The 27,702-nt window shown below is 38.0% G+C and overlaps 4 protein-coding genes across 5 annotated transcripts; 2 read left to right on the top strand and 2 right to left on the bottom strand.

Moving 5' to 3' along the window:
- Positions 1–496: 496 nt before the first annotated feature.
- Positions 497–5,179, top strand: LOC119778968 (SPRY domain-containing SOCS box protein 2). Its single transcript, XM_038278430.1, has 3 exons — positions 497–995; positions 3,435–4,211; positions 4,287–5,179. The coding sequence occupies exons 2-3, from the start codon at positions 3,467–3,469 to the stop codon at positions 4,415–4,417; spliced, it is 876 nt and encodes a 291-aa protein (XP_038134358.1). The 5' UTR covers positions 497–995; positions 3,435–3,466; the 3' UTR covers positions 4,418–5,179.
- Positions 5,180–7,787: 2,608 nt separating this feature from the next.
- Positions 7,788–17,199, top strand: msh5 (mutS homolog 5). Its single transcript, XM_038278422.1, has 25 exons — positions 7,788–7,913; positions 7,998–8,121; positions 8,223–8,303; positions 8,551–8,604; positions 8,702–8,823; positions 8,918–9,027; positions 9,547–9,582; positions 9,996–10,078; positions 10,160–10,205; positions 10,314–10,452; positions 11,472–11,534; positions 11,626–11,754; positions 11,849–11,921; positions 12,005–12,114; positions 12,237–12,317; positions 12,408–12,495; positions 12,581–12,648; positions 14,011–14,129; positions 14,208–14,334; positions 14,520–14,669; positions 14,883–14,957; positions 16,264–16,410; positions 16,561–16,698; positions 16,780–16,853; positions 16,935–17,199. Exons 1-25 carry the CDS (start codon positions 7,803–7,805, stop codon positions 17,053–17,055), a joined length of 2,469 nt encoding a protein of 822 aa, XP_038134350.1. The 5' UTR covers positions 7,788–7,802; the 3' UTR covers positions 17,056–17,199.
- LOC119778960 (sperm acrosome membrane-associated protein 4-like) lies at positions 16,744–20,178 on the bottom strand. Of its 2 annotated transcripts, none has more exons than XM_038278420.1 (3): positions 19,888–20,178; positions 17,710–17,868; positions 16,744–17,609 (listed from the first exon to the last, which is right to left on the bottom strand). In XM_038278420.1, exons 1-3 carry the CDS (start codon positions 20,054–20,056, stop codon positions 17,389–17,391), a joined length of 549 nt encoding a protein of 182 aa, XP_038134348.1. In that variant the 5' UTR covers positions 20,057–20,178; the 3' UTR covers positions 16,744–17,388. The 2 variants fall into 2 exon arrangements, with proteins under 2 accessions (XP_038134348.1, XP_038134349.1); XM_038278421.1 differs by having other exon boundaries at positions 20,002–20,140.
- Positions 20,179–23,942: 3,764 nt separating this feature from the next.
- LOC119778959 (transmembrane protein 200B-like) lies at positions 23,943–25,506 on the bottom strand. Its single transcript, XM_038278418.1, has 2 exons — positions 25,189–25,506; positions 23,943–24,714 (listed from the first exon to the last, which is right to left on the bottom strand). Exon 2 carries the CDS (start codon positions 24,705–24,707, stop codon positions 23,943–23,945), a length of 765 nt encoding a protein of 254 aa, XP_038134346.1. The 5' UTR covers positions 24,708–24,714; positions 25,189–25,506.
- Between the last annotated feature and the right edge of the window lie 2,196 nt (positions 25,507–27,702).

Below are 27,702 nucleotides of genomic sequence, written 5' to 3'. Positions count from 1 at the left end.
ATTAATTTAGAGTTACACAGCAAAACTGATCTGAAACAGGAAAAAATATTCTTACAATAAGTGTATTTAACCTTAATTTGAGCAGTTAAATAAGCTGATCTACCAAAGGAATGTGTATTTCTGCTCTTAAAATAATATCAATAAAAAATATGCATTTGAAAATAAGTAATGGAAATGGGTTGCTGTCATATTTTGAATATGAATCCTATTATTCCATATAGATCAAGGAAAAATGCACATGATTACTGTAAAAAAAACTGAAACTCTTATATTCAATTTGTTGTGTGTTTTTTTTTATACAAGGGCAAGGACCAGTGCTACAGGGGCCTGGACCCCTTTGAACCCTGTTTAGAACCGCCTTTGTTACAGATATTGCTTTCTAGTCTAACAAAAATAGCTAAATATATAAAAACATAGTTCTACAAATAATATTCTCAATGTTTAAAAACTTGAACCTAAATGCTTGTCAATGTTCTTACAGAAGGAAAACATTGCCTGCAAGACTGTACCCAGGGTTAAAAACCCTTCCCTCTGGTTGCTGCGAATTTAGGCGCTCCAAAAACAATGAGCCGCTTTGCTTTTTATTTCCTTTTTCTCTTCTTGTCGGTAAAAAGCCCGAGTGTGATTTTATTCATCTGCTTTGTCATTTATGTTTACGTTCATTACAGGACGCGATAGAGAAGGAAAAAAGCAGCGTGGCTGAATGAGATCAGACCTATGGGGATGATGTAGGCGGTTTCTCTCATCAGCCGCTCATCTGTTTACAAACACGTCAAAGGCCTGTCGCCCTTGTCTCTACGGCTATTAAAAGGCGTCAAATCAAAGTGATGGACTGTGCTGTTCCCATCCCGGAGGACGACACCAGAAAACCAGGTCAGACGGGGGTGATACCTTACCGGGCAGCGATAAGAGCCATTGGATGGTTGATAAGAGATCCTAATAAAGCAGAGAAACTCTGCTGTTCGCTACAGTCCATCCTAACCTCACACAGACAGGTGAGATATCTACTTATTAAATATGTAATTATTTCTTTTACTTTAACAAATAAAACGCTATGGATGTATAGCTATTTTATTCTAGAGAAGCTTTATGCAATTACGTAATAATTAAGTGATGTTTTTTATTTATCAGGAATCTTTGTTTAATCTTGACTTAATTTATACAATAATGCCCCACAGAGAGCGGATAATTTACTTATAGACGCTAATTTGATCTTAATATATACAACTGCTGGATTAATTAATGTGTGCGTCTTAAAAATGTATAATTGTAGCTATTATGATCATGGGAGCTAGGTGGGGGGCCATGGCCACCCTTAGCCAATCATTGACCACCCCTACCATTTTTTTCCCCTTTAATACAGATGGTGTCAGCAGTAATACTCTCAAGTGAAATATTCAAAACATTTTATTGTTTTTGTGGTTAATTATACACATCAATACTGTATACTAATATCAAAGATGATAAGTACAGAATTCATGCTCTTTTCAGAATTAGATTTTGTCTTATATGGGGTAAAGAGAAAATTATGTGTCTCTGCAAGTCATCAAGGAGTCTTCAGTGAAATCAAAGATAAATAACAATTTTTATAAACACTTATCAAATAATTTATTTTTGTAGATATTAGTGCTTGTAAATATACATTTTATGCAGAATGTTTATTGATACAAGTAGGTAAGTAATGACAAAGGAAAAGATTTACACCCAGGAACTCAAAATTTAGTTTTATCCACTATACCTATTATCTAGAAATTACGGATGTTTAAATATATAGAATATATGCATCTATTTATTAGCAAAGGCTGCAGGAAAGTATAGTTTGTCTTTAGTTAGAAAATATGGATGTTTTGCTCGTTAATTTTCCTGTTGGAACAGTGTATATTAACCCTGAGGTTCTGGTGCCTATCCGCTTTCGGCCATCCCTCAGTGTACATTGGTTATTGCCTGGCCACCCTACGTCTCTGAGAGAAACATCCTATATATTTTTCCCTGTGAGACTTGATCTAGTGCAGACAAATGCGCAAAAAAGAAAAGAAATGCAACTTTTTTTTAAGAACCATAATTTTATTATATCATAGAAAAAGACATGATCCAAAAACAGATGATTTAAAAAAAAAACTTTAATCTCTTGTGAGAAAAAAAAAAAAAACGGTACCCCAAATATTCCCGTTAAATAAATGTTGCTTACTTTAAACTTTATTTTGATGTTAATGATATCTTATTGGGACCTCTAAATAGTAATCCACGAGTCCTTTTCAAAAGGCAAAATATAGATGACAAATATCAAGGCCCATTTCTTTTAACTACTGGTCCAAATAGGAGCATCTGGAGATTATGGCTTGTTATGGCTTGCCTTCTAAGAACCAATCAAAATTTATGAAAAAAAAAAAAAATCCTCTCCAGTATGGGATGCTTAGATTGGCAGCAGATAGTTTGCAACGCTTCAACACAAATTCAGAGAGAAATACTCTTCCTTGGTGCTTCAATCTCAATAAGTGAATTTTGCTAAACTTTACTTGTACATCAACACTTCGTCTTCCAAGTTACCATCTTTGCTAACTTGGACATAAAAACCATTGTGCAGAAAAATGGCCAAAATCATGAGATCAGATTTGCTCTGCAGGGTCTGCAAGGTCCACCTCTGTCATAAAAATGAGTCTATTACTTAATAAAGTTATTAAACTAACAAAAATAGTTACACACAATACTAATACTAATAAAAATATCAATAAATCAAGTTTCAATATCAGCAGATTCTCTAATGGTTATGTTTCTTTCTTTGCACAAGCGTTTTTCCAAAAATGTATTATAAGAGCACCATATTAGGGCTAGTGATTATTTTTGATAATTAAATTGACTTTTTTTCTATCATTACAAAAGTGCTAGTCTTGTTCTGTACTCCAATAACACTCTTGAGTTAGAATTTTAAATTATGGGTTAACAAAGGACAACTGATTAATATGGTGAAGTATATGTGATGCTGTTTGCATGTTAGTCTTCTAATGCTTCTGTTATAAGATATCAGCATTACAGCAGTTAAGTAAAAATAGGTCAACCTTAGGATAGGAAACCTCATTTTAAATCAGAAATGATTAGGACGCAATCATCCTTATATAATCTTCTCAGTCCTCACACCTAAATCTGGAATAATTCAATAATAACAATTGCATTCAAATCAGAGTCACCATTAAAACAAAGATTTACAAATTGTAAGAATATTAACTTTACAAAAATCAAATTGCCATTTGTCTTAGGCAGTTTAGACTATCTTTGTAATGATTATAATTGTTTATGTTTGTGTTTATTTCCGGGTTTTTATGATCACAAGCTGTTGACCTACATGCTATTTATAACTCATGGTCAAAAATGTTAACCTTGTACTGTTTTCTTTTCTAATAAAAAATTTTTCTTCCCCCTTTCTGCATCCCCCACAGTTCTTCTTTGATTTACCCTTCTTTGCATCCTAATGGGTCTCATCCTTTCTACCTGGCCGAGGGGCCGAGTAGATGACGATGTCCCCCCATCTACAACAGTTTTCCCTCTGCTGGCTGTACCGACCTCATCCAGACTCACACTCACTCTGAGCTCCTCTGCAGTGTCTGTAGGAGACAGACGCTCACAGTGGAGCTCGCAGCACTGCTCACCGCACTTCCACCTTTCTCCCTGCAGGCAGAAAGCAACTCGCTCACCTGTTGAGCTCAGCAGTGATGCAGTCAGGGCTGAGATTGGAGTGAAAGGTGGGCTCCATGTTTGGGAGGTATCTTGGAACCCTGATCACAGAGGAAGTCATGCGGTCATAGGAATTTCAAGGCAGGACTCTCCTCTGCATGGCTCAGGTTATAAAGTACTGATAGGTGGAGATTCCCTGTCATGGGGATGGGAACTAAAAACCAATCAGCTGTGGCATGGTGGAAAACCTTTGGATTGTTATCCATGTGAAAAAAATATGTTTTACTCTCAGGCTACACAAGACTTTGGACGCAAATCCTCAAACTCACGGCACAGGAAAGAGTCAGAAACACCTTTAGTTATTCCTGAGCGTGTCCAGCTGGTCCTGGATGCTGATGCCGGGACTCTGGGTTTTGCTGTCAATGGAAGTTTCCTTGGTGTTGCATTTAGGGACCTTCCTGCAGGAGTGGAACTGTTCCCGGCAGTAAGCAGCGTTAGGGGTGGAGCAAGGATTGAATTACGCTATCTGAATGGGACCACACGTAAGTGCAGCTAGCATGAATTAAATTGATATACAGAGTCTAATACTAACATATTTGATGCTTCTAAATTTGCAGGTAACCCTCCTGCCCTGATGGCTCTTTGTGGACTATCAATTATTCAGAATTTAGGGGAACAAAGGTTGAACCAAGTGGACAAACTGCCTCTTCCACCTTTACTCCACCGTTACCTGCTTTTTTGTTTCTAATTCCATTGCACATTCACATGCAATTAATAATTAAATAATTATAAAATACATTTTGGGTAAAGGCCCCATACGAGCCCTATAGGGACTCACTCCCTCAGCTGCAAATAATAATGTAATAAATTTAAATGCAAGTTTTGATTAACCAATCTTTAATATAGAAATATTTTTCATCACCTTAGATCTATCTTTTATATTAGGATTTTATTTTAATTTTTTTTATGATAGAGCTTCAGAACAAAACACAGATTCTAACAGCTGCTGCTGCTATAAGGCAGACACTGCAACATTCTGTTAGGGTGAAGAGAGTGCCGAGCCAAAAGGCAAAGCTCTCAATTTACCATCTACCTACCATTACCTATAGTCAAGGAATCTGGGCCATGACTGAAAGAATGAGATCCTTCGTACAAGAGGCTGAAATGCTAGGATGACGATCTCAGCCTGAGGAGAGGCTTGGAGTAGAGCTGCTTCTCCTTTACATCAAGACGAGTCAGCTGAGGTGTATCGGACATCTGCTCCAGATGCCATCTGGATGCCTCTGGAGGTGTTCCAGACATGTCCCACCTGGAGGATGTCCAGTGGATGAGGCAAGAGACTCTGGAGGGACTTCAGACAGGCTGCAAATATTTTTAAACCTATCAATTGTTGAAGTGGACTTGAATAAAAGGAGCTAAAAAAGAAAATACTTTTAATCTCCAATCTAGTTCTTTGGTTGTGATACATTTGTGTTCTGTAAATACAAATTTTTCAGTCAAAATAAAGAGAAAGAAATTGTAAAACTGCTTTTGATTGATCATTGTACCTCATATCATGATGATTCAAGTGGAAAATAAGTAATTTATTTTTCCCTCAATTCTTTGTTTTTTTTTGTTTTTTTATCTGTTTCAATGATTTTGACATCAGATTTTGACATAGGGTGAAGAATCATTTTGGCCCACATGCAGAGAGATTCTCATAAGATAGGACCCATTTGATCAATGTTTTTGAATGAAGAAGTTTTGTGAGTGGTTCACAACATGGAGATTGCTCTCTGCAGGGAGAGTATAAGTTAGATAATAGTTTGAGATTGTGAATATTAGACATTATTGACAGATTTTATTTTTAATCTTAGTCCAGTTGGGAGGCTTCTCCAGAGGAGTAAGATTCACACTGCCTGACAGACAGGCAGATAATGGAGAATGGGACAGATCCTGTTTTAGATGATGGGAAAACAAAATGGAATGTAGGGATAGCTTTGAGAGAGAGAGAAAGGTCTTGATATAATAGAAGGAGCTCCCGGGCTACAAAAGAGGGAAACACAAAAAAATAAACATGCAAACACTGAGGAAAAAACACCCAGATTTTGAGACAGCTAGAGGTACTACCGGTACTTGTGTAACACTCGGGTGAGGAATGACAAATTTATTCACCTCAGCAGGTGATCCAGATAACCAGGGTCGGGTGTGCTGCACTAATCAGCTAAGAAAAGCCCTTCATATAGCTGTAGCACAAAACAAACAAACAAACAAAAAAAAAATCACACAAATATACACACATATAAAGCATGACATATTGAGATTTTGTCTTGTACTTTGACCAAAATGTGGACATAGGATCCTGATGAACTGCATCATTTAATAGGAAATCCAAAAACTTGTAGCTAAAGTACAGTAAAAAAAAAAAATAAATAAATAAAAACATGGATGTTAGCAGGAAAGACATGAATATGAGGATATCAGGGCCTAAAGAGAAGGGGAAACAGGTGGGCAGCATGTGTGCGCTGAACAGGCGACAAGAAGACTGAATGACTTTGTTGATCAGCTGGTGGCTATGAGGGAAGGTGAAAAACTAAATAAACAAGAATGGAGCTAAAAAAAACTGCGAAACACGATCTAAACACAGAGACATTACAAGAAAAAAATTATAAAGGAAATAGGAAAAATAAAATAAAGAAACTTAAAGACGAACCTCATAAAGAAAAACCCTAAACAATAATAAACAATAGGTTCTGAAGTTGTAATGGAGGGCTTGGCTTAAATAAATGCACCTAGCATTGAAAATAGTAAAAAGCAAAGTCCCAAATATGGATAACAAATTTCCTCCCAAGAAAAATTATCCCTAACGTAAGCAGTAAACGTTTTTCATAGAAATTTCAAAATGTATAGCAAAGCATCTCTGATTAGCATAGATAAATCTAGTGCATGGTCTACCATCTAAAATGTTTTATATGTAGAACTTGAGCTTACAATAAGGTGTTTGTTTCTTTATTTCACCATATTATATTGCCATATAAGCATATTTTTTTCTTAGAAAGCAGTCTACCCGTTTGACCATAACCTCAATACATATATAAAGAATTTTTTGTGTCTAAATATTTATTTAATCATAAGTAAGCATCGTTGTTAAGATTAAACATTCTGTACATTTAGTTTGTAAATTTGCTGAAAACAGCAGCACTAACTGCTCTAAAACTAACAAACCGTTTTCCGGTAGGGGATGACGTGACGTCGTTGCCATGGCAATAAAATTAGCCAAAGCTTTAGCAGAGAACTGCGCACAGTAAACTTGGGTTATCAGAAATAAAAACTTCGTTCTTAAAGAAATAATACATTAGGAAGATTATAAGTTGAAGGTTCTATTACTTAAGGAGCCAATTAGGTACGTAAGTAAACTTCGTGTGGGGAAAAAAAAAATTTTGTCCAAGTTAAAATAAGCTAGCTTATGTCTTTAACTAGCTTAATATATTCGTAGGCGATGGCTCTTAATTGATAGAGATAAAGGGCTATTTGGAAGATTTTTCTTCTTTATTGTCACAGAATGAAATTAATAAAAGTTTACAAACTCTTTTAATGTAATAGCGGGGGAGGTCTGGTTGTCTAATTCATAACTAAAGTTGACTTTCAAAATGGCTTTAAAATAACCCCTTTTTATTTTGAATTAATTGTTTTCATAGATCACATAGTGTTTGAAAAAATGTATTTAGTGCTAAATAAACAGATTTGGTCATCTTAATACATTTAATTAATTCTAAAAGGGACACAACAATAGACAGCAGTCATAAAAAATTGGGATAGTAGACAGCTTCAATTGAATATTTAGAAAATAAATTTTTCATTATTATAGGGTAGCACCAGTTGTTGTTTTTTTATGTTGTCTGGAAGGCAGGTTGTCTTAGATTCAGTGCTACACTGGAGATGGGAAGTACATTTTTAAACTTCATCTCAAAACCTGGAGGTCTTAAACATTAAGAACACCTGAAATATGTAATTATCAGTTTATCAAATTTTGTTCCATACAACCACAAACCTATTAGTGTTCACTGTGAATAACTGACACAAAGTTTTGCACTATGGTAATGTAGGAAACGTGTTTAAAGCTGCATATGATTAAAACTAGCATATAAATTATAATGTCAGATGCAGCCTTTCTTAACAGACTGATGGAGGATCCAAGAGGAAGCCTAGTTTTAGGGGCCCCTGAAAGGAATGTAGATGAAGAGGAGGAAGAGGACACATCTACAGTAAGACAAAACAATTTACTAGTAGAATTGTGGATCCACAGTAGCAGACTAAGTACTATGTTTTTTTTTACAATGTCTTTCTAGGTTTTATTGAGTGTTTTAGTACAGCGGGGACAGTTAGGGCTCTGTTTCTATGACAGTGAAGATTCCTCTTTACACTATATGGTAGATACTCCTGATAACCAAAAGCTTCACCTGTTGTCAAGAGGTAAAGAAAAAAAAGTTCTATTTTACAAGAAAACAGCTTTCAATGTTTTGCCGTTAAATATACAGTGTTCTTCTCACATAACATCTCTTTGTGTTGTTAAGTCATTCAGGAGGTCAGGCCCCATGTAATCATAACCAGTGCAAAACAAGAAGGCTGCTTGACCCAGTTTTTGCAGAAACTTGGTGAGCTCTGAAAAAAAGTCTCTAATACTAGATAACGAGTGGAAAAACAAAAATGTTAACTATTTAGTTTGGATGTGATGTAGGACAAGTTGTTTCTGGGTCAAGGGAACTTAAAGAGATTAGAGATGTTTGACACTGTAGCTGGTTGAATGTGATAAGGGGAAGACTGATTGTAAAGGTGGTTATACCCTGTTTTTTTCCAGCTTTAACAAACAGCATTACATGAAACTTATCTTTTGGGTTTCAGGTTCCAACCCTCACTACAAACCCGAGGTGGTGACTTATCCATATGTTGACTTTGGTAAAACAAAAATTTTTACCTCTTCTTCAGTTTTCAGGCTAAATATCTGAGAGAAAATACTTTTTAAAAAGCTGTAGATCATGGTTGAATGTTGCAGGTCTTGAGGTCGGTAAGCAGAGGCTTCTCTCCGCCTATCTGCCGTTTCTTCCGGCTTGCACTTCAGAGAGGGACAAACTGTCTTACCTCTCCTCCTGTATCACCTTTGACTCACCCTTGATGGTGAGCCAGATCTCTTTATAATTTCATAACCTTGTAGTCCAGCTATGTCCACCATTTGCCAGCCTTTGAAAGGTTCTGCACTTCCGTTGGTTAGCTCCGGGCAGTGGGAGCTCTGCTGAAATGTCTGGACAGGAGGAGAGTGGGAGTAGAACTGGAAGACAGCACTATTGGAGTTCCAATCCTTCATTTTCATGCCTACACACTGTGAGACACACTAACATGTCCTTCATCACACACACATGCACTGTAGTGTGGGTATTTGTTCCACAATGTGGCCCTCTAGGCTGCGTTTGGAGGCTTCTGTTCAGTTGCTTCTTTGTCAATTTGTACCTGCATTTCATTCCTGTTAGCAACAGTCTATTTTAATATACTTACTAATTTATCGCTTGTTTTTTGTCTTAATAGTTTAGGATTTTGATAAATGGCAGAGATAAAAAGAAATGTAGAAATTCTCAGTTCAAAAGCATAATTCACCATTAAAGATCATTTTATATTCTACCCAATTCAACTGATTGTGGTTTCCATCTCTTTGGTTTTCTTTAGCACATTTTGAGAGACTTATACTTTTGATCAAACAAAAATAACTGAGCAACCTCCACATGGTAAAATTTACTGAATAAAGTCATGTAATCACATTTCCATACAATGGACTTCTAGTGATTAAAATATTTTTATGAATGAAAAAATATGACAGTTTCAAAACCTTGCTTCTTCTCATTATAGTAAAGGAGTGGTTTACATTGACAAAGATACTTACAGGCAAGTATTTAAAACATGTTCCTTTGATTTTACTCTGTTATTCTGTCCTTCTCATGGTTTTCAGGTTTCTTTTCTCCCACTTAAACACACATGTAAAGGTAGTCAGTTTGCTCTTATGTTACTGAGGCTCTGTGGTCACTTGATAATGGTTGATTATTTGTTGTTTACCTCAAATAGTTTTATATACAAATTATTTTAAATATAAACATGTACAATTTTAGATCTTAATAGCAAAAAGCAAATAAAAAGTCTGTTTTTCTATATTTTCTTTGTTTCTTGCATTTTTATTTTTATTTTAGCGTCTGCTTTATAAAGTAAAATCACTTTTCTGTAAGTCAATAGTTAGGAGAATAAATCAGTTCTGTTATTTTTAGTCTTTTTATGTGAAGACAGTGTGCTTTTAATTCTTCTAGTGTGCTTCAGATCTTTAAATCAGATCTACATCCATCAGTGTACAAACTGCAGTCCGGTGAAAAGGAAGGACTGAGCCTCTATGGTATGCAGCCTAGATATTAGAAGTTTTTCTCTTTATTTAAATGTATTAATGTAAAATACACCTTTTGTCTTTGCATTACAGGAATATTAAACCGATGTAGAAGCAGGTTTGGATCTAAACTGCTACGGTCAGAAACAGTGACAGAAATTTTTACAAATTTAATTTGCTAATGATTATTTTTATTTGTGTGTATTGCTGTGCGGAGAAATCTTTTTTTCTTGCTTTTGTCCGACAGTCAGTGGTTTATGCGACCTACTCAAGACCTTGCGGTGCTACACAGAAGACAGGAAGTGATTTGTTTTTTCACTTCACCTCGAAACTCGGATGTCCTGAACACGCTGCAGGCCTCATTGAGGAACATCCGAAACATACCCGTAACTGACTTTGGATCCATCCACATTAAGCGCTCTTTAGTAGTATTCAACCCAACTGCAGTTTTTCATATTTTAGCATTACGACAAAAAAACACTTCTTTATTCAGATTTAATGTGAACGATTAACAGAAAGTAGAGCATGTGTGTTTTGCAAAGAAATGATTCATGGTGTTTATATTTCTTGGCAAATTAGAAACTTGAAATGTTGGCATCCATTTGTTTTCAGATCCTTTTACTAAAAACTCTTAGATAAAATCCAGTGCAACCAACTAGCTTTAGGTTTTGGCTAATCAGTAAATCATTTCCTTTGATTTTGATCTAATTTGGAATCCGCGCTGCCTTAGAGATTTTTGTAAGAAAAGCGTTATAGAATGAAAGAGGAACATACAAGAAAGGCAGGTTGTTGAGAAGTGTATGAGAAGCATTGAAATTTATGGCCTACATGCAAAACTGTATGTGGGGTAAAGAAAACTACCATAAAGTGTAACCCTGCTGACGCCGTACTGCTGGTATGTGCCAACCTTTGTGGCAGAATTATGTTGTAGGAAAGGTCAAAGATTGAAAAAGGTTCCCTGCTAGAATGACACTGATCCTAAACATAGATCCACAGTCATACCAGAAGTATTTATGTCTTGGAATATTCATGTGTTAGAATGAGCCAGTAAAAGTCCACACCTGAACACATTTTAGAATCTAGTTTTATACCTGATGGTCACAGATGCTCCCCATACACTCAGACTGAGCTTTGGCTATTTATGTGGAAAACATACCGAGACAAAACCCCAAAGGACTTGCAGCTGTGAAGGTGTTTCCACAATTATTCACTTAGTGGAACTGGATAAAAATGTTTACAACAAATTCTCAGAGAAAAAAAATCTAAAAATTCAGATTGGAGTTTGTGGTAATAAAAAAACTAATTGTGAAAATGGCTTAAGAGTAATGCAGAATTTTGTTAGGCAGGATTAAAATGTCTTTAAACAACAAAGATGTTAACAAAGATGTTCCTGTCTGCATGCTAGGGTCTCCTCCGCCGCATGACTCACTCTAACACCAAAGTTACTGACTGGCAGCATCTCTACAAGGTCGGACCAAGTCAGCACTGGTGATGTTTCTTTATTATTGGATGTACTGTTTATTCTTAAGCATATTTTTATGATTACCTTTCTATCTCAGACTGTATACAGTGCTGCGTGTATCAGGGATTCTGTGCGGCATCTCCCTCAATCCATTCAGCTCTTTCGGGAGATCAGTGAAAAGCTCTCTGATGATCTTAACTACATTGCCGCTCTTTTAAAACGAGTTGTGAGTTCTTCCACACAGGACTGAGATCTTCTGGATTCAGTCATAGGGAGTCAGACAGAGTTGATTTCAGAGAATTGGATCTTATTTTTTTTAGGTGGATTTTGATGCTAGCTTGGAAGAGAACCGCTTCACTATCAAACCAAACGTCGATTCTGCCATTGATGAGAGTATGAAGAAATACCCATGTAGATCTGCTCTGTTGTGATCTCAGGGGCCTTCATGCAGTAGTCTTTGCTTTTCCTTTTTTTAGAGAAAAGGAGGATGATGGGGCTGTCGGACTTCTTGACGGATGTTGCCAGAAGAGAACTAGAACAACTGGACTCTCGAATATCCTCCTGTTGTGTCATTTACATTCCCCTGGTCAGTGACTTAATCAAATTGAAGATTTTTTCAGCTCATATTTTCTCCTGTTAACCCTATCTGCCTTTAATTATCCTTATTATAAAAACTCATAATACATCAAGTTAAACATTTCCTTACAGATTGGATTTCTGCTCTCTGTCCCTCGGCTGCCCAGCATGGTGGAAAAAGAGGACTTTGAAATGGAAGGGCTTGAGTTTATGGTGTGTCTTTGTGTCCTCAAATGATTTCTGCATTAATATAACTGTTAACATCATCTTTGACTTATGTGATTGGATATTCGGACAAAGCAGTTTCTCTCAGAGGAACGGCTCCACTACCGCAGCCAAAGAACCAGAGAGCTGGACAACCTGCTTGGAGACTTACACTGTGACATTAGAGGTATTTCAATTTCCATCACTAAACAATCTTCTGAAATGCAGCTACATAGGAAACGTATCCTGAAGGTGAATATTGTGTTCATCAGACATGGAGACTGTAGTGATGACACAGTTACAAAATGCAGTCCTGGAGAGGAGCGGCTCTCTGCATCAGGTTGGATCAGGTGTTCTCTAAAGAAAATGATGATATGATTGTTGGTAATGTGTGTGGGTGGACTTTGTTGTTATAATATAATAGTTTTATCTCATTCACTTTATATATAAAACAGGTCTGGACTCTGTGACCGATTCTCTGGTGATATAATTCTATCACTAGAACATTGCAATTATTTGAAGGGAAGGTTTAGGGTCAGATGATGCATTGTTTTTGTTAGATTTTTAATGATGAAAAATTTTATACAGAATTGTTTTGGTTTAGTCATTTTGAAAACACTCTACAAGCTCAAAGAGGAATTCATGAAAGATGTGCTAGCTGCATACAAATCACAGATCTCAGTTAATGCTCAACAAGTGTAACAGATGCCCGAGTTTGGAGCAGCTGTGTTGTAGCTCACAGTTGTCCGTTTCCCCAGCTGCAAACACAGCAGGTGTGGAAATGTTCATTAAGGAAAAATAATTTCTTACTGGAAGCTCCAGGTGCTTATAACTTTAGGAACAAAACCTGAGTGTCAGGGAAAGTGTCTTGATGAGGATGTTTTCTAATGCACCACTGTAGATTATTAAAAGTGTATTTCCTGAACTGATTCACTTAAATATGCAAGGCAATGGTTGCATTTAAAAGTGTTTTTGAATGACGCTTACATCTAGTCTATGCAACTAAGGATTATTTGGATAAATTATTTATCTGTTGAGTATTTTGTATTAATTGTTTGACAATTAGATAGTAATACATGCTTTACAATAGATTTTTCTTATAGAATTTGAAGCAGTTGATCCTGACAAAGAAGGTTTTTCATCTTAAATGCAAATATAGGTATGCTTTGCATAGATTTTGCTTCATTTCCGTTCTTAATTGGTGATTTTGTTACATTGCCCTAGAGCTGCTGCGGCATTGTATTATGCTGTTTTTGGAAATTAGGCTCTTATTAAGGAGGACTGAACAAAATCCAGCATTACTTCACCATAACACAAAAATATTTTTTTGCAGCTTAGAAACCAGTATTTGCTGTCACTTTGCAGATTAGATGCTGAAAAAGCCACTTTGTCTCAACTTTATGCTTATATGTCCTCACATCACCGTCTGCTGATTGAACAAAGTGGGTTACTCAGTCATGCTTCAATCCAGATAAATACGTTTCTGTGGAATGTTGATAAAATAATAACATTATACTAGTTAAAAGCTCCAAAAGTTGATTTTGTGTGATGTAGGTAATTTGATCTCCTGTTAGGTTAAGGTTGGAAAATTCTAACTAAAAAGACATCTTAGCCATCAGATCTGTCTGTTTTGTGGTTAGGGAAAGAATTGAATTTTTTTTTTCTTTATGAAGCCAAAACGTTCACTGTAACAAATGTGTAGGTTCTGGATCTGATGGCTGAGCTGGACTGTCTGATGGCCATGAGCAGTGCCTCCCAGGAGTACTGCTACACCTCACCCAAGCTTACTAGGCATAGAAAGATAGCGATAACACAGGGCAGGTAGGAACTCGCATATAAGGCACTAGTTTGCAGGATGAAGCCAGACGGTCCTCCTGTTTGAAAATCTTATCTTTCCAGACACCCACTACTGGAGTTGTGTTCTCCTGTGTTTGTTGCCAACTCCTTCCAGAGCTTCGAATCAGAGAGCAGAATCAAGATCATCACGGGCCCAAACTCATCTGGCAAGAGCATCTTCCTCAAACAGGTAGAAGAACGTATCCATAATATTTAATTCAAACCAGGGTTACTCCTTTCCTGTTTGTCTGCTGTTAGTTTCTGTAAATGGCTGAATACAGTTCTAAATCAGTTCCCTTTATTCCTATAATTTACGTAATTGGTGAACATTTAGCGCCAGCTTCACAGTTTTATTACCTGTTTTCTATTCCTTAGGTGGGTCTGATTGTGTTCATGGCTCTGATTGGCTCCAACGTGCCGGCTAAAGAGGCAGAGATTGGTCTGGTGGATGGGATCTTCACTCGCATGCAGAGCAGAGAGTCCATTTCTGTGGGGCTCAGCAGCTTCATGGTTGATCTCAACCAGGTACGTCACACTCATTTTTAACCATAAACATGAGAGAGTCTGTGTAGGGGTGTGTGAATTTAAACACTTGCGTCCTCTTTACTCCCACACGCCACATGTTACATGTTTCTCAATGCCTTGGATGTTCTTTCTACTGCTAGAACAAAGACAAACAATGAAAGAAGAAAGAGAAACAACAGTTTTCCTTTCATAATGTGTTGCTCTTTTCCCCAGATGGCCCTGGCTCTGAATAGCAGCTCTGGGAACTCATTAGTACTCATTGATGAGTTTGGAAAGGGCACCAACACAGTAAGAGGGGGATTCTTCCTGCATTTTACCAGAAAAGGACTATTTTAAATATTACAGGTTTATTTTCACTAGAAAACAAAAGCTGTATAATTTCAATGGGTAAGGGCAAAGGCGTAAATGAATGAAAAGCAGGCAAGTAGCAGAAAAAGATTCAGAACATGAGTGAAAGTTATTATTTATTTCATGTAAATGAACATCCTAATAAGAAAATTCATTTATGCATGACCGGCTAGTTTTCTAAGGTTGAACAAGGCAGCCTACTTTGAATTGAAGACTTCAAAGGAGGATGCTTTGGATTTTTTTATCATAAAAATAGTTCCTAAACCTAGCCCTATTAGTATGTGATTTTTTTCTGCTATCCCGACATTAAGTGCAGCTAGCAAAAGATACTTTTCATGGGATTGTGATTCACCAAACAAGAAATATAAAAACTGTGAACCATATTATTTTATGGTCCACAGTTACGTGAAAGCAAGGCTCCAATATCAGTTGGTTAACATCCTGTTAATTAAATAAATACATCAACATTAGAATACTTTTTTTGGAGCCCAAGATAAATGCTCCTTCATTGGGGAGAACAGTTAGCCCCGATATGTGGGTATCGGGAAATGTGTTTGTAGCTCTCTTGTTGAAGCTACAGAATAAAAACACCTCATGACTAAAAGCTATGAGTTTCCATTGTGATCACGGGTCAGGTCCAGAGGGCCCTGAAGAAGAGTTTGATTGCTGTATTACAAAAAACTATTTTTCCTTTAATTTCTGAGAAGTTTAAACATAATTTTAATAATACGCCTTTTAACGAATTTTAAATAAAAGAGCTACATTGTAGTTTCTTTGCAAGTTTAATAAATGTTTTACATTTTAAAAGTTAAATATTTTTAACTAGAGTTAATGTTATAAACATTAAAGATGTAAAGTAAGTGCGTAGTGAAAAAGTAAGTAATTTTTTTTCTAAAAATCCATAAATATATATGTGGGTTTTATCACAGCTTGTTCTTTCTGCTGCAGTAAAAGGAAACATGGCTAAACTCAGCCTGCAGGGGGCACCAGTGAATGGCCTCTGTATGATGTTTGACAGGAAAAAACATTGTATTAGTCTGTATATTAGGTTAAACAGGCTACAGTTAAGATATGGAAGATATTTGATCTCTGCAAACTTATTGGCAGGAAGATTCAGTTAACAGACAGCAGTTCAATAAACGGACTGTCTGCAGTTTGTGTGAAATGCTTTGGTTGATTTACAACAGAATCTATTCCGACACTAACTTGTTGTCTTTCTTCACCTTAACATAATTTTCTCCTGCAGGCTGACGGGCTGTCTTTACTCGCTGCATCAGTCTCATTTTGGCTGCAAAAGTCTGTGGTGGATGTTCCACACATCCTGTTGGCTACAAACTTTCACAGTTTGATGCAATTAGGCCTCCTTCCAACTACTGGAATGCTTTCCTTCCTGGTAGGGAGAAACACCAACCAAGCACAAACAAATAAAGAGGATTTTCTGTTGTAAAATTGTACTAAGATTGTAGTAATTGTGACAAGAGAAACATCCATCTGACCCGTTAAAGAATAAACCCCAATTTAGTCTCTGCATGTCTGTTTTTAGACTTTGGAAACAGCAGTGGACAGAGATGAGTTGGTGTTTTTGTACCAGCTGAAGGAAGGGATCTGTCAGTCCAGTTACGCTGCCAACATCGCAGCACTGGCAGGCCTGCCAACATGCCTTGTACACCGAGCTATGGAGGTCATTCAAGACAAACACACACAGCCTCACACAGAGAGTCACAGATTCATGCTCACAAAGTGATTGTGTTTTCTATTTAAGGTGTCTGAACATTACAGGACAGGAAAACCCATCAAACACATTGACCAAGAATCGTCAGGGGACCGGGACAAGAGGTGTGTTAAACTCTGCTTCATGTAAAATGAGTAAATAAACTTTATTTGAGACACAAAAAAAAATGCATATTTGATCAACAGATGCCAGTCTGTGGTGGAGAAGTTCTTGAGTCTTGAACTGGAGGACAAAGATGTGGATCTGCAGAGTTTCATGAAAGATGAACTACTGCCCTCTGCTGGAGAGCTGCTGAAGCGCAGCTAAACTCTTCAACTGTTGCAAACATTTTTTCATTCCTCAGTGAGATATTCTTTAACTTATATGGTTTAAATAGTAAGAAATTTTAATGAAATTTAAGTAGCGTGCGCATGTCCTAGTTTCAGTGTTAATAAAAACACAATTACTTGATTACGGTATAAATGTACATTGTTTGTGTGTTACAAATATCTAGTGTTTATTTATCCCTTAGTACAAACATTTTGCAGATCTTGCAAACATGGCAGTTTTTTCCTGCCTGAGGTAACTTCAGCATAACTTCAACCATTTTTTACAACACATATGAAAAAAAAATTATTTTATTTTTTTGTTGCTTTTTTATCAGACCAAGTCTTTAGTGGTGTAACGAGTGGTTAAAACAGCCAAAGTCAGATAAAAAAGGGTGCCAATGGGTATTTTTTGTGCAGAGTTGCAGAAAGGGGTGTCACAGCAGGACTTGGTCATGACAAAGATGTTATTATTAAAAAAAAGCTCCACTGTCGTCTCCACGTTACACTCCACGGCCTTCGCACAGCCCAGTGTCTTTATATCCAGGGAATCGGCTGAGGAGAAGAGGTAAAACGCAGCCAGTTTAATCGGCAAATGATTTACGTATTATTAGTGTAACAGTTAACAACTAACCCCACTAGATGAATAACAGACCTGCCTTCCCTCTGCCCGTGTAGCAGAGCTCCCCTTGGCTGCAGTTGGTTTCTGTCGTATAGCATGCATCCCAGAAGCCCAGATCACAGCGGAAACACTCCAGGTACTCTTCTTCTTGCTCCTGTCCCTCCAAATCCATCATCTGCTCCTCTTCTTCACCTGAACACAAAGAGTTGCAATTAAGATTTGAGTACAATCAAATCAAAGAAATGTATTAATTAAAAACTTTTTGATAAATGTCAATATGACCACTAGAAACTTAATTCACAGAAATTACTGCACTCTCTTTGAACTGTTTTCCCTATCTAGATGACAATAGAAAAAGGACTTTCAAACTTTTTCTACTTTACTTCACAGATACAGTAGTTTTTACATAAAGATATACTTAAATGACAATCACTAGCCTGTATTTGTTACATCGTGCCCTTAATATCAACCCAACAGTGCTTGAATGAATGCAACAGTGAATGAATGCACGTTGAATGCATATTTTTTGGAATTCAGATAACCTCAAATTCAGGTCCAACAGATATGCTGCTCTTAAACTGTGGCTAATTAAAAAGCCAAATAGCGCACCAAAAATGCTATTTTGAGGAGTTTTTTAGAAATACGATAAAAGTAAGCAGCTATATAAAATGTGCTTTAAAATATTTGCATTAATGTCTGGATATTGCTGTTTTGTTAATCCAGCTGCGGAACAAAACGGTGAAACCAGCCTGGTCTACACTCCATAAATATCGTGTTGTTTCAGAATTAGTGAAACAGACAAATAGGTGGACTAGTTAAGCATTTAAAGGTGGGTACTTTGTATTAAATTGTACCGAATCTCGGAGAAACTGATGGCGAACCTGTCGAACAAATAAAAATAAAAGATTAAACAGATTCCTCATTAATAGATAATACAATTCATTAATATTTTATCAATCCCTAAGGAAAATTCTGTCAAGTTATACACAAAAAGAAAAGAGTTTACATTTGTTGACCTGTTGCAGCAGTAAGCTTTCACCTTAGTGGTGCATGGTTGTTAGGGGGCATAAAACCAAACTGGAGCATAATGCAACACATTCTGTCTAGCCCTTAAACATCTCAGAAATGTTTTGTTTATCCTGCTGCTGTCTGGAACATGTTTCTTTAAGTAGATCCATTACCCTAGTTGGTCAAGATTTTTTTCAAGCAAGAAGGTAGAGGAATAAATAGATGGCATAAACAGAAAGTTCTGTAATATGCCAGGGTATAAACAAGCCTTGCTTTCAGTTTGCTATATTAAAAGGTTGTGTTTATTTTTTATTTGTTTAATTTAAATATATTAAAACAACATTGTGCTAATTTCCCTTGTTTACTCTCTCCAGTAATGCATTTAGTGGACAGCCATTATTACACAGGTAGTTTTAGATTCAGCTAATCTCTCCCTGAGGGCCATCAGATGTTTGAGCTGTGCTGTGTTTCAGGGAGACTCACAATCCTTATCTACTTTGATCTTGTTAGTATTAGCTCAGTTAAACCAGCAGACCAAAGAGAAATGGCTCAGTTTATCAGGAGGAAAAAGACAGTTTTATTTGGTCTCCTGCTCTGTCTAAATTTATTTGTCATGGCGTTTGTTTTTTATTTCTCCTATTCGACCGTTAAACAGCAGACCAGCAGTAATCTCTGGTAATAAGACGTTTAAATGTCGAGATGATGATGCATCTACATGACAAATCCATGTTTATTCATAAGAAATGTGTTGTCCACAATTTTTAAATAAAACCAGCTCATACCCAGATTCTTACATTTTGATGAAAAATGAAAAGGAAGGATTTCATAATGACATCTTCAAGCAACTATATTGATGGGCAACATTTCTGAAGATGATTATTTTCAGATTTTCTACCTTTATTATACATTTAATATATTTGCGATCTGCAGTTATTGCACTAAACAGACAATCAAAATCACTTCTCTGAATTTTTGGTATATGTCTAGCTTTGCTGGTGTTTTATTAATTATAATATCTCATAAATCTCAAAAACAAATGTTGGTTATTCTGCAAACTTCTCATTGATTCCTATTTGATACAGTTAGTCCAGAGGTTACATGTGCAGCCTTCAGAAAAGTCATTTCATTTACACCTCCAGTTGCTATTTAATCACTCCAGGCTATTTTAATGGCTCACACAGAACAAGCAGTTGGATTTAATACCTCTCAGACCACTAGAACCTGCATTGATGTGGAAAACGCTCCTGTGCCACAGAACCCATGTCCCTGTAAGCGCAGCAGAAACACCTTCAGACCTTTGAAAAAAAGCCATCTTACCTTTAGCAGGTGAGAGCATCACAATGGCAAAAACCCAGAATATTATTCCTTTCATTCTGAGCAGGTATCTCCCTTTGACTGTAGCATGAATACTCACCGCCTAACTGGAAGCTGGAAAGAAATTGGATTAGCTAAGCAATGCACCTGGCATTTCTTTACGACCAATCATAGCTGCTGTAAGGCTGTCCATCATTGGAGTTTTGACATCTTCTACAGTGGAAACAAAATAAAACTCACAGAGAACGTAAAAAATAATGCTTCCTTTAATAAAATGCAGTTTAGTTTATTGGCAGTTTGAATAATGGGTAAAATGTCAATGTCAGACTTAAAGAGCTGACAGGTATTGCTTCAGTGGGAAAATAAATACCTTCTCTCAAGCACACACCTTTGTGTATTAGTGCTTTCAACTTTCCATCACTCCTTAGCAAAATTCCTTTTTCTGGTAACACAGATGATCTCTATTAGGGGAATAAACACAGAAAATTCCCAGCTGGTTGGGTCTCAATAAAAAATGTTGATTGAAGCTTCCCTCTTATAAGGAGCAGAGAAATTGCTTGAGTACTGAGTCAGCGCAGGGCTAAGCAGCTTACTGCTTCCTTTCTGTCTGCTCAGATATGTATCAATGCGCTCACACGAGCACAATACTCTCCGAGTAAAGGATTTGATTCACTTGTACTGTCAATGCAGCATAAAACCTGCACTGCTGACTTATGTAACGCCGCTGCACAACATCAACACCAATCTACACTTGGGGAGATTTCTCAATTTGTGTAGCGGCAGTCACTTCTGCGTGCGTTTAGATATGCGCTGACATTATTCTCTCAGCTCGGTTTACTGTCACACACCGATTTTATACATAAATAATCACTGACTGCAGCCTCACAGCCTCATTCTCACTGAATTCAAATGCATTTGATCATCTCACACTGAGCGGGACTCCCCTAAAGTGTGAGAGTGAAGAGTGGGCAGATCTTTTTCTTTTTTTCCTCTATTTTTTTCACCAGAGATGTTGACAGCTTAAGTCAAGTTTTTTTCTTTCTTTTTTTACACACTGCAACTGAAATATACATCCTGCATCTAACAGCATTCAGCTCCAGGCCAGACTGAATCTGTTGTCAGGAGCATTGAGAGGTATAGGTTCAGATTACTATAAACTCCAGTCTCACTCTTCATCCAGAGGTTAGCATGGGCCCCAACCTGCAAGGAAATACTTAGCAGTCCTAAACTACTCATAAAATGTTTTAAACTCTCTTGTGCAGACACTAGAGAAAAAAAAAGGCTGAGGATAAAAAAAACAAAAAAAAAAAACAATCCAACCCATTTTCCGGCACCATCTGTGCTTATGGACTAAATTTGGGCTTAAAAGGGATTGGTCAGGATTTTTTGATGGGGGTTCTGTTAAAAGAATGTAAGCAGTTAATAATCTACCTACAATGGATAACTCACTTTGCGTCCGTGTTTTGTAATAATCCAGATTAGCTCGTCTTAAATGTTAAACATGTCTGAAAATGGCCAGGACCGAAGAACACGTCCACCAACCTTAAAATATAAAATTTCTGAAATCTAACATCTGGTGATGTGAATGCTATTGTATATCATTTAAATTCAACTTAATAGAACAAATAAGTTTAATAGAATGGAGCCAAATTTGGGAGAGAAAAAAATACATTTTTGGACAAAAGGAATAGAGATGTTTGTTGGATGCGGTAGGGCTGGACGATATGGATCAAATATATATCTGAATGGGGATAAGCAATATTTATCATCATAGAATTTTTCTTTTTATGAAGTAGTTAAATAAGGGCAAATCTGAAACAGCCTGGCCAACCAGAATAAGTTACACAGGGTGTAATTCAGTCTGGTAAGACTCATAGTGTCCAGTCTAAAACCAATAGGACCAATCACAGCATAGGTGGCAGGCCAATATTTTATTAATTTATTAAGCCCCAAGACATCTGTTTATATCATTAATATTTTAACAACAGGCTGCTGTAGAGAGCTTTTCTTTAGATTAGGATGTCTTTGGGCAGATTTGTCTGAACGGTTAGACTACAGAGCTTTGTCCTAAATGTCACACTGGCATATTAAAAAAAAAAATGGCTGTAGATAAACACAAGATCATGCCTGAAATAGCTGGAAAAATAACCTACTGGCATTTTTTTAAAAGTATAATTATATTACAGAGTAGATCATTTCAATATAAACGATTTAGACTTCTATCTCTTTAGAATTGAATTCTAAAGTTTTTTAAAAATCTCTATATATCGCCCAGTCTTAGGTTGCGGCAGTGATATATTCTTAAATACCAAAACAGCATTTGGTGAGAGCATCGCTCTTTGCTAATATTGCTTTTAACGTCATCAGAGAATGGTTTCATGATTTTATTCTGCAACCTTTGGCACCAAAACTGTCCTCAAAGATGGCCGATCTGCCCCAGAAACAAGGCTTATCAGATTCCTCCATTTGAAAGAGAGAATAGACTTTGGTGCAAAGAAATAGTTAAACACAAATACCCTTACATTGTTCTAAATGTACATTCATTTTCTATCAAATTGTTATATTGAATAGAAAGTCCTGTTCTGTTCTAAGCTCTTACTTCAAAGGGAACATTACTAGAAGGTCATCAACTCTGAGCTCAGTTTCACCTGTAGCTAATCATCGTCACTTGTGGAAGTAAAATAATTAAAAAGTTAATCTAATATTTTTTACATAAAGCCCTATATCGGTGTTCAGATTTTTTACTGGAAAACCTATATTATTAACAAATGAAATGTAGCCCGGAGGAGGTGCCCCGTCAATAATCTTCCCTGTGAAACAGAAGCTGAGAACAAATATCAGGAAGTCCAGCTGTTCTGATATCTGATAGAAAACTTAATCTTGACTAAAAATCAATAACGAATATGATTATATTTTGGGTTTTGAATCTTTCTCTGACCATCTGGTGGCTTCAACTGTCCAAATAATCTGGAGTAAAGCTAAATAAAGTTGCCGTAAGAGATAAGATTTCAACTACTTATAACCTGAACAGAACAATTCAGCAATCCTCTCCTTAATTGTTCTTTCCTGTGTTTTATCTGTTCCTTTCTGCGCTTTCTCAGTTGTGCGTAAGCCAAGAAAGGAGATGTTGTAATGGAGATTTGAATAAAGCGTTAGAAACAAGGGGATGAAGAGACGGGAGATGAGAGGTCGAGATGGTGGGAGAGTGAGGCATCACTTACTCAAACTGACAGGACTGATTTTCTCAGTTACGTCAAGAATAACTCAGCAGCTTCGCCACCAGAATTTGTTTTTTTTTTCTGTTAATGCTGTTACTCGTTCCTGTTCATCCACTTACATATTCTTTCAGATCTTGCATTGCAGCCCTCAAGGAAAGGGAAAATTTGAGCAGCTGAATGTTGAAATCCAAAGAAACTGTCATAATTTGCTGTAAGAAATCCAGATTTTTAGCTATAGAGCACCAGCTGGTATTAATAGCATGGCTGTAGGTGTCGAGTGAGAGGAGTGTGGCCTTATGTCCTGCTGTTGTTCACGCCGAAACACAATTTTCACTGAGATAAAGAGAAGATTACACTGCATGTGAGATAAGACAAAGACTCACTCAAGACCTAATCTGGATTATCCTCTTAAGTGAACCTCTTAAGAAAGAAAAGGTCCACCTCTGGGGAGAGGAAGCATTTATCACCCAGGTTGGCACTAAAATAACTTCTCCAGCACCCAACCACCACCAGGTCAGAATCTGGTACCTCCGTAAGTGGCTTAATGGAGCTTGGAAATAACAAGATGATAAGTTGACAAACAAAGCAGCTTCAGTTTTTTATATGTGGGTGAGTTGGTGAGCAATGCAGGACAAAAACACCCCTCCCAGACCGTGACTCAGTGTGCCACACAGAGGCACTAAAACACAGGAATGTTTCAGCAGTGCATAGTCCTGTGCAGCTCTGTCAGTCTTTGGGCAGCTCTGACACTGTCCGTTCATTAAGGTTTATCTCACACGAGTTGCACGAGTCCAAGTGAACTGAGTCATAGGAGTCGGACAGGCAAGGGGAAGATGGGTGAGGGACCGGTTCCTGGTGGTGGAGAGCTTTGGTGACAATTGTGAGCAGTATCTTCTTCCCCTTCTTCTCCTCTTCCTCTTTAATTTCTCCCTCTATATCTTTGCCTCCTGCATCAGGAGGAGCTGGCAGTGAGTTAGGGCTGTTGGGGCGAGGAAGCAGGGGGCTCTGGGTTAAGTGGGGCAGTTGGTGGACAGGGCTGGCCCACTCCAACTGCTCCTCATCTGTATTCTCCCACTGCTCCTGAGTATCCTCCCTGCTGCTGCTCTTCCTCAGATCCTCCATGTCATCAGAACTGTCACAAGGAGGATTCTCCTTGTCCCGGTTCTCGAACAGCAGTGAGGCAGCGCAGATAAAGATGAAGAGGCCAACCCCCATGACCACTGGCCCAGCCAGCTTCATCCTATCAGCATGGGTGTCCCTCCTTTCACCCACAGCTGGCTTCGGCGGCGCAGAGACGTACCCCGCCACAGCCACGCTCATCCCCAACAGCACCATCATTCCACCCAGCAGGAGCCACACACCTGGAGGGGAGTCCAGGCGCAGCTTGTTCTGGAGGGCTTCACCTTTTCTCAGGTGTTTGTAGCAGGTTGAGAAGCAGATGGATGAGGAGTGGGAGGAGGCTGGGCTGCAGGGCGGACTGGCAGCGGTCATCCTCAGACTAAACACAAAGAAGAAGAAAAAAACATGAAAACAGTGAATGCAGCATCTTTAAGTGAGCGCATGGGTGGAGGGGAGAGAGTTTACCCTGCAATGCACACAACAGGAAATAGCTGTTTTAATAAGACATGTGGCTGAGTTAATGAGATGCCAACCTCTCTGCAGTTCCTCCCTGTGGAGCTAAACAGCCTCCTCAGTCAGTCTGAACCCGAAGCCCCCTGTTATTGGACCACTCCATCAGTTCACCACCTCACTGCGGTCATTAGAGGGGGGTCTGTGGAGGTCCTCTGAACTAAACTCATCATTAATTTGCCCCGAAGAGGAGTTGACTCAGGGGGCGAATCTAAAACGCTCGTCTTTCAAGTTAGAAGTGTTTTTACGCATGCATCGTTTAGCCTTCATTTTAATCCATCCGCGCGCTGTTGCTCACCAAAATAATGCATTTAATGTGTGTGCAGTGAGAGCGGGTACTTGCCTTTATTTGGTTGTAAATGTGAAGCAGAAACCGGCTTCTTTATCAGAATATATAATCCCGAGTTGCGTTATTCCTCCCACTCCTCCACTTTTGATCCGCGGCTAATCCTCTCCTTCCCATTTTCTTTTAAGATCTGGACCTTTTTTGGCTTTTTTTTTTTAAATCGTCCTCGCAGCACAGTGTGAGTCAGTACAATGCGCAACAGCGGAGCCTGAAATGTAGCTTTTCTAGTAAATGAAGGGAAAAGTGGTGCAGCGCTGCTCTGCCTCTGTGCGTCTCTGCAGCCTCCTCTTCAGTGTGCGTGGAGAGGAGGGGTCGTGGGAATCTGAAGCTGGTCTTGTCCAGTCCCACGGTGGGCTCACTATTTATTCTCCAGGCAGTGCTGCTCTAAAGTTGCAGAAAGTGCAGCTCTGTTTTTGTTTTTTTTGTTTTCCGTCCAGCATTTTTCCAACGCAGAAAACATTAAAATGATTGCAGACCATCCTCCCTGCAGATACTCTCTGGCAACTTCACTACCCCAGTTTATTACCACCCTTAGCAAAAAATAGTTTATTCACGTTTACTAAAAGTGCACTAATTTCATACTTAAAATCAGGATAGTGCACTTAGAGTTTACTTATTCTAAACTATATTTCATATACTTAACAATAGTATAGTCAAGTGTACTTGACTATACTATTGTTTACTTTATTGTTTACTAAAGTATACTTTAAGTGTACTTTAGTAAACTTAAAAATGTCCCAATTTAATTTGAAGAAGTATTACTTTAGTAATACTTCAAGTACACTAAAAGTACATTGTTCGGTATACTTTCTAAACTTATACTTAAGTATTCTTAATATAATTTACTTCAAGTATACTACTTTTTGCTAAGGGCAGTTTACCAAGACAAAAGTATAATAAGATGTTCCAAAAGGGTTCAGGTTTAACTTTTCTTTTGTTCGTCCCAATTTAAGTTTTATTGTGGTATGTTTTTGAAAAAGCAAACGCAATTAGGCTCTAAAACGAGAATGCATGTCCAACATAAATGCATTGGTTCCAGTGTTTGAATCAAGTTGATCGAACTTGATTAACTCATTTTATAAGTTGCCAAATGTATATATATAACTTTTTATCAAAAGAAGCAATTCTGTCACGTTGGAGCTGCATTTTCTTCATTTTCATTTTAGTTTGGCAGGAAAATTATGCATATTATATATATATATATATATATATGCATATACAAAATCTGAAAAACGGCAAAACTCTTGTGATGTGAATTTTTTTGGTTTTCCATTTTATGTTTAAATACACTATATTGCCAAAAGTATTTGCTCACCCATCCAAATTATTGGAATCAGGTGTTCCAATCACTTCCATGGCCACAGGTGTATAAATTCAAGCACCTAGGCATGCAGACTGTTTTTACAAACATTTGTGAAAGAATGAGTCGCTCTCAGGAGCTCAGTGAATTCCAGCGTGGAACTGTGATAGGATGCCACCTGTGCAACAAATCCAGTCGTGAAATTTCCTCGCTCCTAAATATTCCACAGTCAACTGTCAGCTGTATTATAAGAAAATGGAAGTGTTTGGGAACGACAGCAACTCAGCCACGAAGAGGTAGGCCACGTAAACTGACGGAGCGGGGTCAGCGGATGCTGACGCGCATAGTGCGAAGAGGTCGCCAACTTTCTGCAGAGTCAATCACTACAGACCTCCAAACTTCATGTGGCCTTCAGATTAGCTCAAGAACAGTGCGCAGAGAGCTTCATGGAATGGGTTTCCATGGTCGAGCAGCTGCATCCAAGCCATACATCACCAAGTGCAATGCAAAGCGTCGGATGCGGTGGTGTAAAGCACGCCGCCACTGGACTCTAGAGCAGTGGAGACGCGTTCTCTGGAGTGACGAATCGCGCTTCTCCATCTGGCAATCTGATGGACGGGTCTGGGTTTGGCGGTTGCCAGGAGAACGGTACTTGTCTGACTGCATTGTGCCAAGTGTAAAGTTTGGTGGAGGGGGGATTATGGTGTGAGGTTGTTTTTCAGGAGCTGGGCTTGGCCCCTTAGTTCCAGTGAAAGGAACTCTGAATGCTTCAGCATACCAAGACATTTTGGACAATTCCATGCTCCCAACTTTGTGGGAACAGTTTGGAGCTGGCCCCTTCCTCTTCCAACATGACTGTGCACCAGTGCACAAAGCAAGGTCCATAAAGACATGGATGACAGAGTCTGGTGTGGATGAACTTGACTGGCCTGCACAGAGTCCTGACCTCAACCCGATAGAACACCTTTGGGATGAATTAGAGCGGAGACTGAGAGCCAGGCCTTCTCGTCCAACATCAGTGTGCGACCTCACAAATGCGCTTCTGGAAGAATGGTCAAAAATTCCCATAAACACACTCCTAAACCTTGTGGACAGCCTTCCCAGAAGAGTTGAAGCTGTTCTAGCTGCAAAGGGTGGACCGACGTCATATTGAACCCTATGGATTAGGAACGGGATGTCACTTAAGCTCATATGTGAGTCAAGGCAGGTAG

Source organism: Cyprinodon tularosa, unplaced genomic scaffold (genome assembly GCF_016077235.1).
Source record: "Cyprinodon tularosa strain WSP-4 unplaced genomic scaffold, ASM1607723v1 ctg1406, whole genome shotgun sequence".
NCBI lineage: Eukaryota > Metazoa > Chordata > Actinopteri > Cyprinodontiformes > Cyprinodontidae > Cyprinodon > Cyprinodon tularosa.
Note: the sequence above shows the minus strand (reverse complement) of the source record. Positions and strands in the feature narration are given on the sequence as shown.